Source organism: Manihot esculenta, chromosome 17 (assembly GCF_001659605.2).
Source record: "Manihot esculenta cultivar AM560-2 chromosome 17, M.esculenta_v8, whole genome shotgun sequence".
Classification (NCBI taxonomy): Eukaryota; Viridiplantae; Streptophyta; class Magnoliopsida; order Malpighiales; family Euphorbiaceae; genus Manihot; species Manihot esculenta.
Genome location: NC_035177.2, coordinates 30,494,069 through 30,511,164, shown reverse-complemented (window position 1 = coordinate 30,511,164; position 17,096 = coordinate 30,494,069). Strand labels below are relative to the sequence as shown.

Sequence of the window (17,096 nt, the reverse complement as noted above, 5' to 3'; positions counted from 1 at the left end):
GAAAACAAATGGAAGAAGGCCTCTTTGGACTTGCAATTCTCTCTTATACTAATCCGAGTGAAATATGTGCAGTGCAGGCTTGTGTATGATTTTAGAATTCTTTTCTGTCAAATTATGCAACCGCTAATTGCAAATCTTAAACCCACAATCTCTATATTACCAACATTATGATTTTGAGTACATGGAAGGCTATATCAGAGATCTTGCTAAGCCTTTTCTTGTTAATGATACACACAGTTCTACAGTATACTGCCATTGTTGATGGATGCACAAGCTACAGTTATGCTACTTGCAAGGCTTCTTCACGCTTGATGTCAAATACCTTCACAAGGACATCTTCAACAACCTAATTAATGTTGAATTATTACACAACATAAAGTTAGTTCACCTGTAAACTCAAACAAACACTGTGTATGTCTTGAGGATGCAGATGCAAGAAATTTAAACAAAAACAGATGCTTTAGGGAGGGCAAGCCATCTATAGTTGCAGCATATTACCCAGAAATAAAGAAAAGAGCTATACACATAATTAAGTGAATTACCTTGTCAGGAGTAGAGGCACCAGATGTTACACCAATTGTAATGGGACCTTCTGGTAGGAAGTTCTCTTTCTCGACCAACTCCCCGTGCTATAAAAGTAAATTTGAAAAGAAAAAATCAATGAGATAAAAATGGAAAACAAAAGCTGCCTTAAGAACTGCAAGTACAAGCATTTATACTCACATTCAACTTATAAGCTATTCTGTTTCCTGGACCAATCCTCTGTTCACTGTCAATCCAGTATGAAGGAATTCCATGATGCTCAGCAATTTCTTGGAGATGGGAGGTGTTGCTCGAGTTCCACCCGCCAACTACTAAAATAAGATCCAACTTCTCCTCCACCAACTACTAAAATAAGATCCAACTTCTCCTCCACCAACTTATACATGGCATCTTGTCGCTCCTGCAAATAGGCAAATAAGGGTTGTGTTAGCAGAAAATGTGATCAAGCATAATTTAGCCACATTTTTATTATCTTTATTATTGTTTATTTACATATTTTTTAGCTTAATTTATGAATTTTACCTTGCTTTTACAGAAAATGGAGAAATTGGAAAACTAGAGAAAAAGTGCAGAAAAATGACAGAAAAGTGATTGGGTCAGTGATTTGCCCCAAATCACTGCCCAGATCAAGCTAAAGCAGAAACCTGAGAAAAAGTGCAGAAAATGACAGAAAAGTGATTGGGTCAGTGATTTGCCCAAATCACTGCCCTGATCAAGCTAAAACAGAAACTTGAACTACCTCAAAGGAGACTGATTGGGTCAATGACTTGGCCAAATCACCCGCAGAAACAGAAGCCCGGAGCCAACACGCAGAGAAGTGATTGGGCCAGCAATTTGCCCAAATCACTCGCAGAGACTAGCCAAATCACTCGCAAAGACAAAAAACTGAAACTGGACAGACTCACAGAAAGCGATCGGGGCAAATAGACCAAGCGATCTGCCCAAATCACTGCCCCAATCACTTTGACAGCAGAAAATACAGCAGAAGCGGGAAAAGTGCAGAAAATCAGATTTTAATTTGGAGAAGTCCAAATCCATTTCAAACACCACCAGATCAGTCCCAAGAGCCATGCCCTTCACTTAGAGAGTTCTATTCTCAATCAAACACAAAATCCAAGGAGGAATCAAAGACTACAAAGAAGACCAAATCAACTTGGGACTTCAAAACCCTAATCAAATTGGAATTGGAAAAACTCCAGCTATAAAAGGGCAGCATCTACATCATCTCAGGAGCATCTCATCTTCAGCACTTCGCCAGAAATTCAGCAGCTTCTTCCTTTCTTCTTTTCTCTTTTCTTTTGTGATTTAGTCCACCATGAGTGGCTAAATTCATTCCTTTCTAGTTGAAGTTGGAAAATTCATATTGTGATGAATTGAGAGATTTAATACTCAATTGTTAAACTCTTATTTGTTTTCAATATTTATGCAATTTGATCTTTCCATCATTATTGCTTTGCTTTTAGATTCAATTAAGGCCTTTTGGTTCTAATTGCTTGAGTGATAATTGTTTGAATGATTTAAGTCTGTAATTGCTTAGATTATTTAAACACATATATAATCAAGTTGCATAATCTAAACTTGACCACGCGGTTGGCAAGGTTAGAATTAGGTTCGTCTAAGTCTTAATGCAGTTAACAGTTGTTCGATGCTAAAATGCCCCAAGGACGTTCCTTGGCAACTAGTTAACTAGTGTTTGATTAGCGAACGTTTCCTAATCATACTAGAACTAAGGAGGAATTTGGATTGTGAGAAGCGTCTTCCACATCCTAAACTAATTTATTGAAATAAATAGGAGTATCAAAATAATCAATGATCAATTCTAAACAATCTGAAATAGATCCATACTTCAACTAGAGCTTTTCTCCCATTGATATTCTTATCTTTTAAATTATTGCTTTCTCTTGCTTTTTAGATTTAATACATCTTCAAAACAAAACCCCCCTCTTTTTAATTTATTTGCTATTTACTTGCCCTAGTCATTATTAGGAAGATATTTGGTGTCAAATCCCTGTGGTTCGACCCTATTGCCACTATCTACAAGTTAATTGTTGATTGTTTAATAGGTTTATTTTTTACAGCTTCGACAACCGCCTATCAAAAATTGGCGCCGTTGCCTGGGATTTGATCTAACTAACGTATTTTCCTTTTATGACCAAGGCTGATCGTAAAGAAGCTCTTCTTTATGATTCTGAAATTGAACGCACTGCCAAGACCTTACAAGCATGGCTACGGTAAGTATGTCTTTTCTCTCTTCTCAAATTTCTGAACTAACCTCTATTGTGAGAAATTATGGTATAGGTCAAGCTCAACAAGTTCAACAACCTCAGCGAATCAGACCATGTGGGATTTGCACATATGTAGGACACCCAACTGATCGATGTCCTACACTTTATGAGGATTACCAGCAAGCACATGCCTTTGGAGGATTCAATAGCCAGCCAAGACATGATCCCTACCTTGATACCTACAATCCATGTTGGAGGGACCACTCGAATTATGACTATGCAAGGGCTAACTATTACCAAAACTATCAAGCCCAAGCAACACCTCAAAACTTCAATATGGAACTTGAAGAGATGGTGAGGAAATTGAAAATTTCTGGGAAAATTCTCCAACAGCAAGTGGATCAAGCGGTCAACTCAATGAATGCGCACATATTAAGAAGAGAGGAAGAGCTTCAAGATCTATGGGACGATGACGAAGGTTCCCAAGAAACGGACCGAGCTGTTGAATCTGCTGCACCTGCTGCAGAATTTTCTGCACCAGAAAATTCACCCACTGCCACGCCTGCCACTGCCAAAATTGAACCAGAAACTAAGTTCCAGATTACTGCAGAAAATCCAGCAATGGCAGAACCCCCTGTTGCACGTGAAGAAGCTGAAATTCAAGTTGGAAATCTGCCTGTCCAACCTACTACAAATAGAGACAGCAGTTGTTGTCCACCTGCTGAAAATTCCACAATTACATCAGCAATTGCTGAACCTGCTGTCCAAAAATCAGCAAGTGCTGAATCTGCCACCATTGCATCCCTTGTTGCTGTCCAAACACCAGCAACCTCAGAAATTGACACAACTGAACCAGAAGTTGTTGCACTTGCTGAACCAGCAACATACACCACTGAAATAGCTCCTGAACAGCCAGCAAAGAAGCAACAAGTGGGACAAATGGCTTCATCCTTGAGTAAGCTTGAATCACAAGGAAAGCTACCTTCTCAAACTGGGATAAATCCAAGGCAAAATGCTAGTGCCATCACATTGAGGAGTGGAAAAGAGTTGCAAGACCATAGGGCTGAAAAATTGCAAAAACGGGCCATGGAAGAAAATCTGCCAGAAAGTGATCAGGGCAGTCGATCTGCCCAAATCACTGACCCAATCGCTAGGCAGACTGAGCTGCCCAGCAGTGATTTGCCCAAATCACTGCCCAAATCACCAGACCAAGCAGAGCCTGACTTGCCTAAATCACTGGGACAAACGGATTGGGGCAGTGATTTGCCCAAATCACTGCCCAAATCAGTCAACCAGCAACAATTTGCAGATAAGACAACAAATGCACCAGATCTGAAGCCCCTACCAGAACACCTCAAATATGTCTACTTGGGAGCTGGAAACACACTTCCAGTTATAATTTCCAATCAGCTCAGCCCACAAGAAGAAGAAAAGCTCCTAGAGGTGTTGAGGAAACACAAGAAAGCAATTGGGTGGACCTTGGAGGACATAAAAGGCACCTCAAGACCATTCAGTGGAGGCTCATCTCACCAGAATCGAAGACAGGATGCAGCACATGGAAAGCATGCTGCAGCTGCTGGTGGACCATTTTCTGCCCCACCACCATGACAGACAGTGATTTGGCCAGTGATTTGCCCAAATCACTGACCAAATCACCCCCAGGCCAGGAAGTCCCTTTCTCTCTTCTCTTCCTTTATATGTTTTGCATTGAGGACAATGCCTAGGCTAGGTGTGGCAGTACTGGGGAATATTTTGCTCTATCTTTTTACTATCTTTTTTGTCCCTTTTTGCATAGTTTTACCCATCTTTTTACTTTTTACCCTTTTTCACAAAATTTTTTTGCTTCACACACATATTCACTTTTGCACACATGCACACACGCACTGATTTTGTTTTAGCTTTTGCTCTACTCAGCATAGATAACAAGGTTAAAAGAGTTTTCTATCTCATGACCCCATTGATTTTCCACCCCTTGAAGCCTAAATTGAATCATTCACAGTATGTTACCTTCACTTAGGGAGTTCTTTTCTTGAATTGAATCCTTAAATTTGCTGTGGTCAAGGGAAATAAAAATATAAATACATGCAAATAAAAAGTTAGTGTAACCCCCTATGAGTTGACTTACCCAAACTGTTATGAAAAGAAAAGAAAAAGAAAAAACCAGCACAAAGCACAAGTCATAAACCTGTTCCAATGGCCAAATAAGCTATGAAAAGAGCTAGTAGCTACTTGAACAAGTGACTGACTGAGTAACCGGGGGTGGGTATCACCAATATGCACCTTCGCATAAAAAGGTTAGTGACTTTTTCAGGCAAGAATAAAAAGTGCTGCTGGATAAAATAAAATAAAACGCTCAAAGAAGGGCAAGTCACTCTTAGAAGTTGCATTGAGCTCATACAAAGAGAATAAGCATGATTGAATCAAAAACATTTTTCTTGACCGTGGTAGGTGAGGGGAAACAAGGAAAAGAAGAAACAACCTTGGTGCATGTACTCTATACTGTGATACTTCAATATAGGAGTCTAGGGGGGGCTGATTAAGTGGCACTTAGGCTCAAAAGAAAAATGAGCTTGATTGACTAAGTTATTTATTGCTTGAGGACAAACAAAAGGTTAGGTGTGGGGGTATTTGATCAAGCATAATTTAGCCACATTTTTATTATCTTTATTATTGTTTATTTACATATTTTTTAGCTTAATTTATGGATTTTACCTTGCTTTTACAGAAAAGGGAGAAATTGGAAAACTAGAGAAAAAGTGCAGAAAAATGACAGAAAAGTGATTGGGTCAGTGATTTGCCCAAATCACTGCCCAGATCAAGCTAAAGCAGATACCTGAGAAAAAGTGCAGAAAATGACAGAAAAGTGATTGGGTCAGTGATTTGCCCAAATCACTGCACTGATCAAGCTAAAGCAGAAACCTGAACTACCTCACAGGAGACTGATTGGGTCAATGACTTAGCCAAATCACCCGCAGAAACAGAAGCCCGGAGCCAACACGCAGAGAAGTGATTGGGCCAGCAATTTGCCCAAATCACTCGCAGAGACTGGCCAAATCACTCGCAGAGACAAAAAACTGAAACTGGACAGACTCACAAAAAGCGATCGGGGCAGATAGACCAAGCGATCTGCCCAAATCACTACCCCAATCACTTTGACAGCAGAAAATACAGCAGAAGCGGGAAAAGTGCAGAAAATCAGATTTTAATTTGGAGAAGTCCAAATCCATTTCAAACACCATCAGATCAGTCCCAAGAGCCACGCCCTTCACTTAGAGAGTTTCATTCTCAATCAAACACAAAATCCAAGGAGGAATCAAAGACTACAAAGAAGACCAAATCAACTTGGGACTTCAAAACCCTAATCAAATTGGAATTGGAAAAACTCCAGCTATAAAAGGGCAGCATCTACATCATCTCAGGAGCATCTCATCTTCAGCACTTCGCCAGAAATTCAGCAGCTTCTTCCTTTCTTCTTTTCTCTTTTCTTTTGTGATTTAGTCCACCATGAGTGGCTAAATTCATTCCTTTCTAGTTGAAGTTGGAAAATTCAGATTGTGATGAATTGAGAGATTTAATACTCAATTGTTAAACTCTTATTTGTTTTCAATATTTATGCAATTTGATCTTTCCATCATTATTGCTTTGCTTTTAGATTCAATTAAGGCCTTTTGGTTCTAATTGCTTGAGTGATAATTGTTTGAATGATTTAAGTCCGTAATTGCTTAGATTATTTAAACACATATATAATCAAGTTGCATAATCTAAACTTGACCACGCGGTTGGCAAGGTTAGAATTAGGTTCGTCTAAGTCTTAATGCAGTTAACAGTTGTTCGATGCTAAAATGCTCCAAGGACGTTCCTTGGCAACTAGTTAACTAGTATTTGATTAGCGAACGTTTCCTAATCATACTAGAACTAATGAGGAATTTGGATTGTGAGAAGCGTCTTCCACATCCTAAACTAATTTATTGAAATAAATAGGAGTATCAAAATAATCAATGATCAATTCTAAACAATCTGAAATAGATCCATACTTCAACTAGAGCTTTTCTCCCATTGATATTCTTATCTTTTAAATTATTGTTTTCTCTTGCTTTTTAGATTTAATACATCTTCAAAACAAAACCCCCCTCTTTTTAATTTATTTGCTATTTACTTGCCCTAGTCATTATTAGGAAAATATTTGGTGTCAAATCTCTGTGGTTCGACCCTATTGCCACTATCTACAAGTTAATTGTTGATTGTTTAATAGGTTTATTTTTTACGGCTTCGACAACCGCCTATCAAAATGTATAAACTACAGTCAAGCAACTTCATTCTAGCTAATTTGCAAATTGGATCAATATGAATACGTGCATGTGCAGAATTAAAGGCTATCATTGGTCATCCATTTTTGTCTTCTATCCCTTTGAGTGGAGCAAGGCGAGGTTCAATGTGTGGAAGGTGAGGTAACTAACTTGTTTGAATTTTGGATTTTTTTTAAAGGAAAAGAAATCTGCCATTTTACGTTTTGTATAAATTAAAAATAAAAGGGGCCATGAAAGGATGTTGAATTTTCTTTCAAATAATGTTTTCCCACAACTCTCATGAAGACTACATGCAAAACCATGATAATAGAGGAGAATTACTTGAGTAGCATCACAAATTGTGTTAAAGCTAATGAAGTGGTCATTAACATTTTCCACTCCATATTTGCGCATCATGGTCTTCTCCTCCAATTTTCCTGCAAGGGAAAAAAATATACGTAGTTTTAGAAAATAAACAGAAATCTCTCAGAGTAAAATTGGAACAACATATTGTAACTTATACTTACCAATCTCTTCTGTTTCTCCCTTAAGCATTGTAGTTTGATTTGCAATACCAACCTTATCCAGGTCAACATCCGGATCAAATCCCTTAGAAACTGCATATTTAAATTTCTACATGCAAGGCAACATTTATCTTGTAAAATTCCGGAGAAGAAAATACTTAGTTAAGCCTTAGGAGTTAATATGAATCTATAGCTTTACCTCTAGAAATGCTTCTTTTGTGGAGCTAGATCCATTGAGTTGACCACCAAGAATGTAATCACACACATATGTTGCCTGTAGAAATTAAGAGCTTCTTAGAACCAAAGAATATGCATCATTGACAACTTTCATCTACGCTTGACATAAATAAAAAAATTTAAAAAAGAAAAGCTCACAAGCACCACAAAATTTTGAAATATAAAAGGGCCCTTTTAGCCCTTAGGACATACCTCTTCCATGTTCTTCACAATGATATACTTTCCAGCAAAAGAGGCAGTAGCTATGGTTTCCTCATGAGCATACTTACCATGAATGATTGAAGTGTAGTCTCCCCTCTTGTGCTTTTCAACCATATTCCAAACCTTCAGACAATTTTAAGGGGCACCAACAACGCATGTCAAAGGAAAGATAAAAGATTTACAAGCAATAAGTTATTGTAACAGCTAAAAGCCGCTCATAAAGATACCTTAGATACCCAAGGGCAAGTTGTATCGACAATTTGCACATTTTTGTTGCTCAAAGTTAACATCTCCTCCACTGCAGCCCCAAAAGCAGGCAAAATCACAACATCACCACTGTCCACAACTTCAAAGTGTTTCTTCCCTTCGCCAACAGGAATATTTTGGACATCCATCTCTTCTAAACGCTGCCATGGAGAACAAAAGAGCTTTCACTAACAAATACATCTATTCAAACTTCGCTCATCTTAACCAATTTCTTCACGAGCATTAAAATTCCAGTTGAGAAATAAAAAATTCGTCTACCTTGAAATCATAAAATCAAACTTTCAGAGGGTAAATTATAATCTTGTCACGTCCTACCATCGAGATCCCAAGTCCAACTTTGAGAATTTGAGAATTTTTTTTTTTTAATATCACTACATATAAATTTATTAATAATATTTATTTTTTAACATTATAATTAAATAATGAAAAATACATTATTTTCTTAAAAAATATCTTTATGAAAAAGGCTTTTACATAAAATATTTTAAATGAAAAATATTTTGAAAATATATATTATTTTTAACTAATAAATTTATTTTAATTCTCTCTTCAAAATTAAATATTTTATTTAATAAAAATTCAATTCAATTAATTTTTTTAATAATTATTTTATTTAAAATAAAATTTTTTAATTTTTAAAATTTTTATTTTAAAAAAAATTAAAATTTTGTATAATTTTATAATAATTTATTTAAATTATTTTTTTTTACAAAATAACTCATGCCAAATGAAATAAAGGGTAAGTGATGTAGTTTTCAATTTTACATTTTTTTTTTAATTTTCAGATATGGTAAAATTTGAATAAAAAAGAAAAAGTTTGGTTCAGATATAATCAAATAAATCGATGAAATTCAATTATTTTAATAAATATGAATTTGATTTGGATATTAATTAATAATTTTTAAAAAAGAATAATCTACTCTAAGACTGCAATCAATTCATACCGAATATAGAAAGATGACAAATGAGTGTTCTTTAGTGATCCATTTGTACCTTTCGAGACATGCTCGAACCTCTTCCATACCTAACTTTACCAACCACGCTAACAGAAAAAAGCACATGAATCGATTAATAGCCTCAAACGTTCTTGTCATTTTAGAGTATTGAATGACGGAGCTCCTTAGCAAAAAAACCTTTATAGTTAAGGAGGCCATCATATTTAATTTCACCTCATTCTAATTCTTTTAATAATTCACGAGCTCATAAACTTTCAGAGGGTAATGAACCAACCTACCTCCATGAAATCAAATGTTCAAAGCAGCATACAAACATATGCAACAAGTAGTCAAAAATGTCAGCTGAATAGAGGAAAAAGAGTTAGCTGGCAAACATGAAATTAAAGATTGGTGAATTTGTTGTTGAGCTCAATATTATAGAAAACTTAGTAGTTAAGCTTTTGAAAAAATATATTGAAACGTTCATAAAATTTTAATAACTCTATTAATTAATTTTTTTATTAATTTTAGTGATTTAACCCTTATAATTTTAAAAATTTATTAATTCATTTTTTAAATTTGTAAAAGTCTATTAAATTATCTCTATGTACCAATGACATTTTAATTTTTTTTTTATAATATTTGACTGTTAAAATTAATGAAAAAATCTGTTAATAAATTTTTTTAAATATCACATATGAAAATCAATTAATAAATTTTTCTCTATTGTATAAACTAAATAGTAAGTTTTCCATAGGTAAATGAACAGCAGTTTGTCCATATAAATAACATCAAGAAGAAAACATGTGAAGTATGAAAATATTTCAGCTTCTTACTTCTGTTCATAAAACAGTTCTCTTTCCTTAATCCTCTGATACAACCTGTAAATCTTTCTTGTCTAGTCTTCTTCCAAGATTCCAGGTTGTTTTTATTCCTCTCACATGGTAATTGGTGAAGAAGGGGAACAGAAACGGCTATTCTAATGGAGGAAAAAGATGATTCAGTTCAAGAAAAGAGCCTTGGAATAGAGATGCAGGTGATTAATGGAGTTATGGGTAAGAAAAAAATGGTGAAAAAAAGCTGGGATGAATCAAAGAAGATTTGGGAAATAGCAGCACCAGCTATGTTGACAGCAGTAGCTCAATTCTCTATTGGATTCGTCACTTCTGCATTTGTTGGCCATTTGGGAGAAGTAGAGCTGGCTGCTGTTTCCATTGTTCAGAATGTAATTGAAGGCTTTGTTTATGGTGTGATGGTAAGTAATCTGCAGCCTTTTTAATCATATCTCAATTACCCTTTTCTCAATTTGGCCTACTGTCTAAGTTTCTGCAATTACTTGTGCTGTGATTTGCGTATTAGCTAGGGATGGGAAGTGCCCTCGAGGCACTGTGTGGACAAGCTGTCGGCGCTGGACAACTCAACATGCTTGGGATCTATATGCAAAGATCATGGATCATTACTGGGATCACAGCATTGTTTTTAGCACCTTTTTACGTTTTTGCTTCGCCAATACTTCAACTACTTCATCAAGACAAAGGCATTTCAAAGCTTGCTGGGAAATACTCGATATGGGTAATTCCTCAATTGTTTGCATATGCCTTAAATTTCCCAATACAGAAGTTTCTCCAAGCTCAGAGCAGAGTATGGATTATGACGATCATTTCCATAGCAGCCCTTGCAATTCATGTGTTGTTGAATTGGGTGCTTGTCACGAAGCTGGATCACGGGCTAGTTGGTGCTGCCGTCGCAGGGAACATTTCATGGTGGCTTGTGGTTTTGGGTCAGATTGTTTATGTATTCTGTGGTTGTTTCCCTGAAGCTTGGACTGGTTTTTCTTGGTCAGCTTTAAAATCAATATCCAGTTTTCTGAAACTCTCACTTGCGTCGGCTGTGATGTTATGGTTAGTGTTCAAATTGTATTTTTTGCAAAATCCATGTTCAGGGTTTCATTTTTCTTCTCTTCTTGCTCATGCCAGCTTGGAGCTATGGTACGTTACAGCAGTAATTTTCATGGTGGGAAGGTTACACAATCCAGCAATTGCAGTAGATGCTGTTTCCATCTGGTAAGAGTTCTGTTCTGTTCTTATCTATCATATTAATCTAGTTATTTCTACTGATCATCTCATGTTTTTGCAGCATGAACCTGCAGCGGTGGACTCTGATGATTGCTCTTGGTTTCAATGCAGCACTAAGGTCAGTTGCTTCAATCCTGGAACAGGCTCAATCCAACATAGAAATCTTGTTTTGGGGATTTTGAATCAACTTGATTTGCTTGCAGCGTGCGAGTGTCAAATGAGCTTGGAGCTGGGAATCCTAAAGCAGCAAAATTCCCAGTGGTGGTGACTCTTTTAACTTCAACAATCACTGGAGTTGTATTCACAGCTTTGGTTCTGGTAACCAAGAATGATTTCCCAAAGGTGTTCACTGATAAACCAGCAGTGATGAAGGAGGCATCAAAGCTTGGTTACTTTTTGGCAGCAACAATCTTCCTCAACAGCATCCAACCTGTGCTTCATGGTAATTGCAACTGAAAAATCTCCAGTATCCACCAGTCTTTTCTCCTGTGAAGTGACTAAAAAGTTTTTGTTTTGACATCTGCAGGGGTTGCAGTGGGTGCAGGGTGGCAGTTCTCAGTTGCATTCATCAATGTTGGGTGTTATTACATCATAGGACTTCCCATAGGTGCTGTTCTTGGCTACAAATTTGATCTAGGTGTTAAGGGCATATGGTCAGGAATGTTGGCTGGTTGTCTGCTTCAAATAATCGTTCTGATTTTTGTCTTTCTGCGTGCTAACTGGAAGAAAGAAGTAAGTCTACAATTCTTTCCTGGACAATAGACATTAGAGATTATCTAAACAAACACACAATACTAGACGCAAACACGCACTCATCAATCGTAAGAATTTAACAGCACCCACAAGAAACTAAATTCTTGATAGTATTTCAAATCATCTGTTGCGGAATTAACAGAATTACATGATAATGCAGGCTTTGAAAGCAGAAGAGCGCATCAGAACTTGGGGTGGCTCTGCCTCTGTGGAACCTCGGCAAAGTTCATTTGAAGAAAACATGAACTAGTGATGAATTCATGGTGGGAAGAAACTTGATCAAATCAATATCAAGTTGCAGTTTATACAGATTGATTTTCTACTTGGGTATACAACAAAAGGGGGTCATCAAAGCTGCCTCTTTTTTTATACATTTTTTTTTCCTTGTCCTATTTTGCATTTTCTGGCAGCTGAACCTAAATATGAATATGGTGATGTTTGCAATATAGCTGAGATTCTCAAGTTTCATATTGAGCCGTCTGTGTTATAACAAGGATAAATTACTATCAAAGTCTTGAATTTTATTCAAATTAACTATTAAATCCTCATCACTAAATCCTCATCACTAAATCACATCATCCGAACATTTTTGTGTAAAATCAAACTTTTCGATCACTTTATTTAATGCTTTCTCGGTCATGTAATTTTTTGTCTATTTTATTTTTTCACACATATTAAGAAAGATATTTTTTTATTAACTATTTTATTATACTTATATTAAAAATATTAAATTTTATTAAATATCAAAAAATATTTTAAAAGTTTTTTTTTAAAAAAATAAAATTATAATAGTCGATTTATATATATATTATTATAGTATAAAAAAAAGAAATTAGATAATAATTTTAAAATAACAAAAAAAGGGTTTACAAAAATTATGAGAAAATAAAGATATCATTATTAAAGATATCATTAAAGATATCATGAACTTTATGGGGGATTTAGCATTTGATTTTGAAAAAGAATGTGGCCGTAGGAGATTTTTCGTGGGTTTCTTGTCTTGAATTTTTCAATTTTTAATTTATTTGAACATAATAATTCCTAAAAATATAAAAATACAAAAATAATATCCTTATATTGGAAGTATATTTTTTTATTAAATTAAGACAAAACTAATCTAAACTCAACTGAAATGTTAATTGTTAATTTCCACAAAAAGTTTAAAAAAAATAATTTCTCATTTAAATTTGACTAAACGTTCATAGAGCGAGTTGAACCTTTTTTCCATGAACAAACAATGATGTACTTCATCATGCATCAGCTCCAACGAAGGTGATTCCTCCATTGTTGGATTTACAGACAATTTATATCGGACCGTTACGATTTAGTTGGATGAATAAGTGATCCTGGGCTGAGTTCAACAGCTTTTCTTAACGAGTCTTTGTTATGAGCTTCAAGCAAAAGAAATTTTAAGGGGAAAAAGAAAACAAATGGAAGAAGGCCTCTTTGGACTTGCAATTCTCTCTTATACTAATCCGAGTGAAATATGTGCAGTGCAGGCTTGTGTATGATTTTAGAATTCTTTTCTGTCAAATTATGCAACCACTAATTGCAAATCTTAAACCTACAATCTCTATATTACCAACATTATGATTTTGAGTACATGGAAGGCTATATCAGAGATCTTGCTAAGCCTTTTCTTGTTAATGATACACACAGTTATACAGTATACTGCCATTGTTGATGGATGCACAAGCTACAGTTATGCTACTTGCAAGGCTTCTTCACGCTTGATGTCAAATACCTTCACAAGGACATCTTCAACAACCTAATTAATGTTGAATTATTACGCAACATAAAGTTAGTTCACCTGTAAACTCAAACAAACACTGTATATGTCTTGAGGATGCAGATGCAAGAAATTTAAACAAAAGCAGATACTTTAGGCAGGGCAAGCCATCTATAGTTGCAGCATATTACCCAGAAATAAAGACAAGAGCTATACACATAAATAAGTGAATTACCTTGTCAGGAGTAGAGGCACCAGATGTTACACCAATTGTAATGGGACCTTCTGGTAGGAAGTTCTCTTTCTCGACCAACTCCCCGTGCTATTAAAGTAAATTTGAAAAGGAAAAAATCAATGAGATAAAAATGGAAAACAAAAGCTTGGCTTAAGAACAGCAAATACAAGCATTTATACTCACATTCAACTTATAAGCTATTCTGTTTCCTGGACCAATCCTCTGTTCACTGTCAATCCAGTATGAAGGAATTCCATAATGCTCAGCAATTTCTTGTAGATGGGAGGTGTTGCTCGAGTTCCACCCACCAACTACTAAAATAAGATCCAACTTCTCCTCCACCAACTTATACATAGCATCTTGTCGCTCCTGCAAATAGCAAATAAGCGTTGTGTTAGCAGAAAATATATAAACTAGCAGTCAAGCAACTTCATTCTAGCTAATTTGCAAATTGGATCAGTATGAATACGTGCATGTGCAGGATTAAAGGCTATCATTGGTCATCCATTTTTGTCTTCTATCCCTTTGAGTGGAGCAAGGTGAGGTAACTAACTTGTTTGAATTTTGGATTTCTTTTTAAAGGAAAAGATATCTGCCATTTTGCGTTTTGTATAAATTAAAAATAAAAGGGGCCATGAAAGGATGTTGAATTTTCTTTAAAATAATGTTTTCCCACAACTCTTATGAAAACTACATGCAAAACCATGATAATAGAGGAGAATTACTTGAGTAGCATCACAAATTGTGTTAAAGCTAATGAAGTGGTCATTAACATTTTCCACTCCATATTTGCGCATCATGGTCTTCTCCGCCAATTTTCCTGCAAAGGAAAAAATATACATAGTTTTAGAAAATAAACAGAAATCTCTCAGAGTAAAATTGGAACAGCATATTGTAACTTATACTTACCAATCTCTTCTGTTTCTCCCTTAAGCATTGTAGTTTGATTTGCAATACCAACCTTATCCAGGTCAACATCCGGATCAAATCCCTTAGAAACTGCATATTTAAATTTCTACATGCAAGGCAACATTTATCTTGTAAAATTCCGGATAAGAAAATGCTTAGTTAAGCCTTAAGAGTTAATATGAATCTATAGCTTTACCTCTAGAAATGCTTCTTTTGTGGAGCTAGATCCATTGAGTTGACCACCAAGAATGTAATCACACACATATGTTGCCTGTAGAAATTAAGAGCTTCTTAGAACCAAAGAATATGCATCATTGACAACTTTCATCTAAGCTTGACATAAATAAAAAAAATTAAAAAAAGAAAAGCTCACAAGCACCACAAAATTTTGAAATATAAAAAGGCCCTTTTAGCCCTTAGGACATACCTCTTCCATATTCTTCACAATGATATACTTTCCAGCAAAAGAGGCAGTAGCTATGGTTTCCTCATGAGCATACTTACCATGAATGATTGAAGTGTAGTCTCCCCTCTTGTGCTTTTCAACCATATTCCAAACCTTCAGACAATTTTAAGGGGCACCAACATAGCATGTCAAAGGAAAGATAAAAGATTTACAAGCAATAAGTTATTGTAACAGCTAAAAGCCGCTCATAAAGATACCTTAGATACCCAAGGGCAAGTTGTATCAACAATTTGCACATTTTTGTTGCTCAAAGTTAACATCTCCTCCACTGCAGCCCCAAAAGCAGGCAAAATCACAACATCACCACTGTCCACAACTTCAAAGTGTTTCTTCCCTTCGCCAACAGGAATATTTTGGACATCCATCTCTTCTAAACGCTGCCATGGAGAACAAAAGATGGCAAACAAATACATCTATTCAAAATTCGCTCATCTTAACCAATTTCTTCACGAGCCTTAAAATACCAGTTGAGAAATAAAAAATTCGTCTACCTTGAAATCATAAAATCAAACTTTCAGAGGGTAAATTATAATCTTGTCACGTCCTACCATCGAGATCCCAAGTCCAATTCAGGACTACCACTACCGTGACTACATAGTATCATTATGCCATCACTAGATCACAACTTAAGGAGCAATTTCCAAACTTAATAACACAAGACAATTAGACAAACATGGAGGAATATATATGGACCTTATTAACAGTTGGGTTGTGAATAATCTCATTGGTAATCCAAATTTTCTCATCAGGGAACTGTTTCCTGGCTTCATAAGCAATCTGGACAGCCCGCTCAACCCCCCAGCAAAACCCATAAGCTTCTGCCAGTTTAACGGTAACATTTCCCCACGTGTACTGATTTCCATTCTCCTTCAAAGTCTTTATGATATCACCTGAAATATCTCATACAAACAAAGAAATTCATGTAAGTCCAATTAAAAAAAAAAAAAAAGAAAAGTAGAAGAAGAACAACAACTACAGAACTCCTCAATAAACATGAAATTCATTTAAAGAAAAAAGAAACGCACTGGTATACTCTTGGTTCATAAGCTCGAGAGTCTCTTCCTTATGTCCAAAACCTCTCCGATTGTAATTCTTACTTCGCGTCAAGTTATGCCTAAAAACCTTAGCGTCAAATTCGGATTCCATGGAGACAGAACCAGAAGAGGACTCATCGCCAGCAGCGGCGCATCGAACAGATAGAGACTTCCGGCGATTAAGAGGAGCAAGACTGTCACGGGAGAAGAGGTCGGTATGGAGAGACACGCGGCAGAATTGCAGAGAGATAGCCATGGCAGAGACAGAGAGGAAAATGAAAGTGTGGAGCAAAGCTGCAGAAGCTGTGGTGGTGGACCGACGTTTTCCGAATTCATATTGGGAATAAATAAATAATATAATCGCGTGTTCCACATTTTTTTAACAATTTTAGAAAATAAAATAAAAGTTGGAAACGTCATAGTGAAACGTTGTCGTTTCTCCCACGAGGGTCACATCGGACTGTATTGCCGTTAAAAAAAAAAAAACCGACCGAGTCAAGTGAGTCACGTGGTTGTTGGGTGGCTGCTCCCTTCAGTATAATTTTTCATGGGTAAACTGTAACGTAGTCCCTCTGATTTAGTGAAATATAACCTTTCGTCCCTCTGTTTTAAAAAACCTTCAATTTAGTCACTGTGATTTTTAAAAACTATACAATTGGTCCCTACCGTTAGATTTT

At 35.9% G+C, this 17,096-nt stretch overlaps 3 protein-coding genes across 3 annotated transcripts; 1 reads left to right on the top strand and 2 right to left on the bottom strand.

The window, feature by feature from the left end:
• Positions 1–127: 127 nt before the first annotated feature.
• LOC122722255 (4-hydroxy-3-methylbut-2-enyl diphosphate reductase, chloroplastic-like) lies at positions 128–9,377 on the bottom strand. The gene is made up of 10 exons (XM_043952454.1): positions 9,228–9,377; positions 8,244–8,423; positions 8,008–8,139; positions 7,778–7,852; positions 7,582–7,687; positions 7,397–7,491; positions 917–943; positions 724–885; positions 543–629; positions 128–346 (listed from the first exon to the last, which is right to left on the bottom strand). The coding sequence occupies exons 1-10, from the start codon at positions 9,375–9,377 to the stop codon at positions 281–283; spliced, it is 1,080 nt and encodes a 359-aa protein (XP_043808389.1). The 3' UTR covers positions 128–280.
• Positions 9,378–10,045: 668 nt separating this feature from the next.
• On the top strand, positions 10,046–12,296 carry LOC110605234 (protein DETOXIFICATION 33). Its single transcript, XM_043952453.1, has 7 exons — positions 10,046–10,473; positions 10,578–11,119; positions 11,195–11,281; positions 11,355–11,411; positions 11,497–11,735; positions 11,820–12,025; positions 12,189–12,296. The coding sequence occupies exons 1-7, from the start codon at positions 10,201–10,203 to the stop codon at positions 12,294–12,296; spliced, it is 1,512 nt and encodes a 503-aa protein (XP_043808388.1). The 5' UTR covers positions 10,046–10,200.
• Positions 12,297–13,595: 1,299 nt separating this feature from the next.
• On the bottom strand, positions 13,596–16,747 carry LOC110605232 (4-hydroxy-3-methylbut-2-enyl diphosphate reductase, chloroplastic). Its single transcript, XM_021743649.2, has 10 exons — positions 16,411–16,747; positions 16,079–16,275; positions 15,583–15,762; positions 15,347–15,478; positions 15,116–15,190; positions 14,920–15,025; positions 14,736–14,830; positions 14,194–14,379; positions 14,011–14,097; positions 13,596–13,814 (listed from the first exon to the last, which is right to left on the bottom strand). Exons 1-10 carry the CDS (start codon positions 16,673–16,675, stop codon positions 13,749–13,751), a joined length of 1,389 nt encoding a protein of 462 aa, XP_021599341.1. The 5' UTR covers positions 16,676–16,747; the 3' UTR covers positions 13,596–13,748.
• Positions 16,748–17,096: the final 349 nt, after the last annotated feature.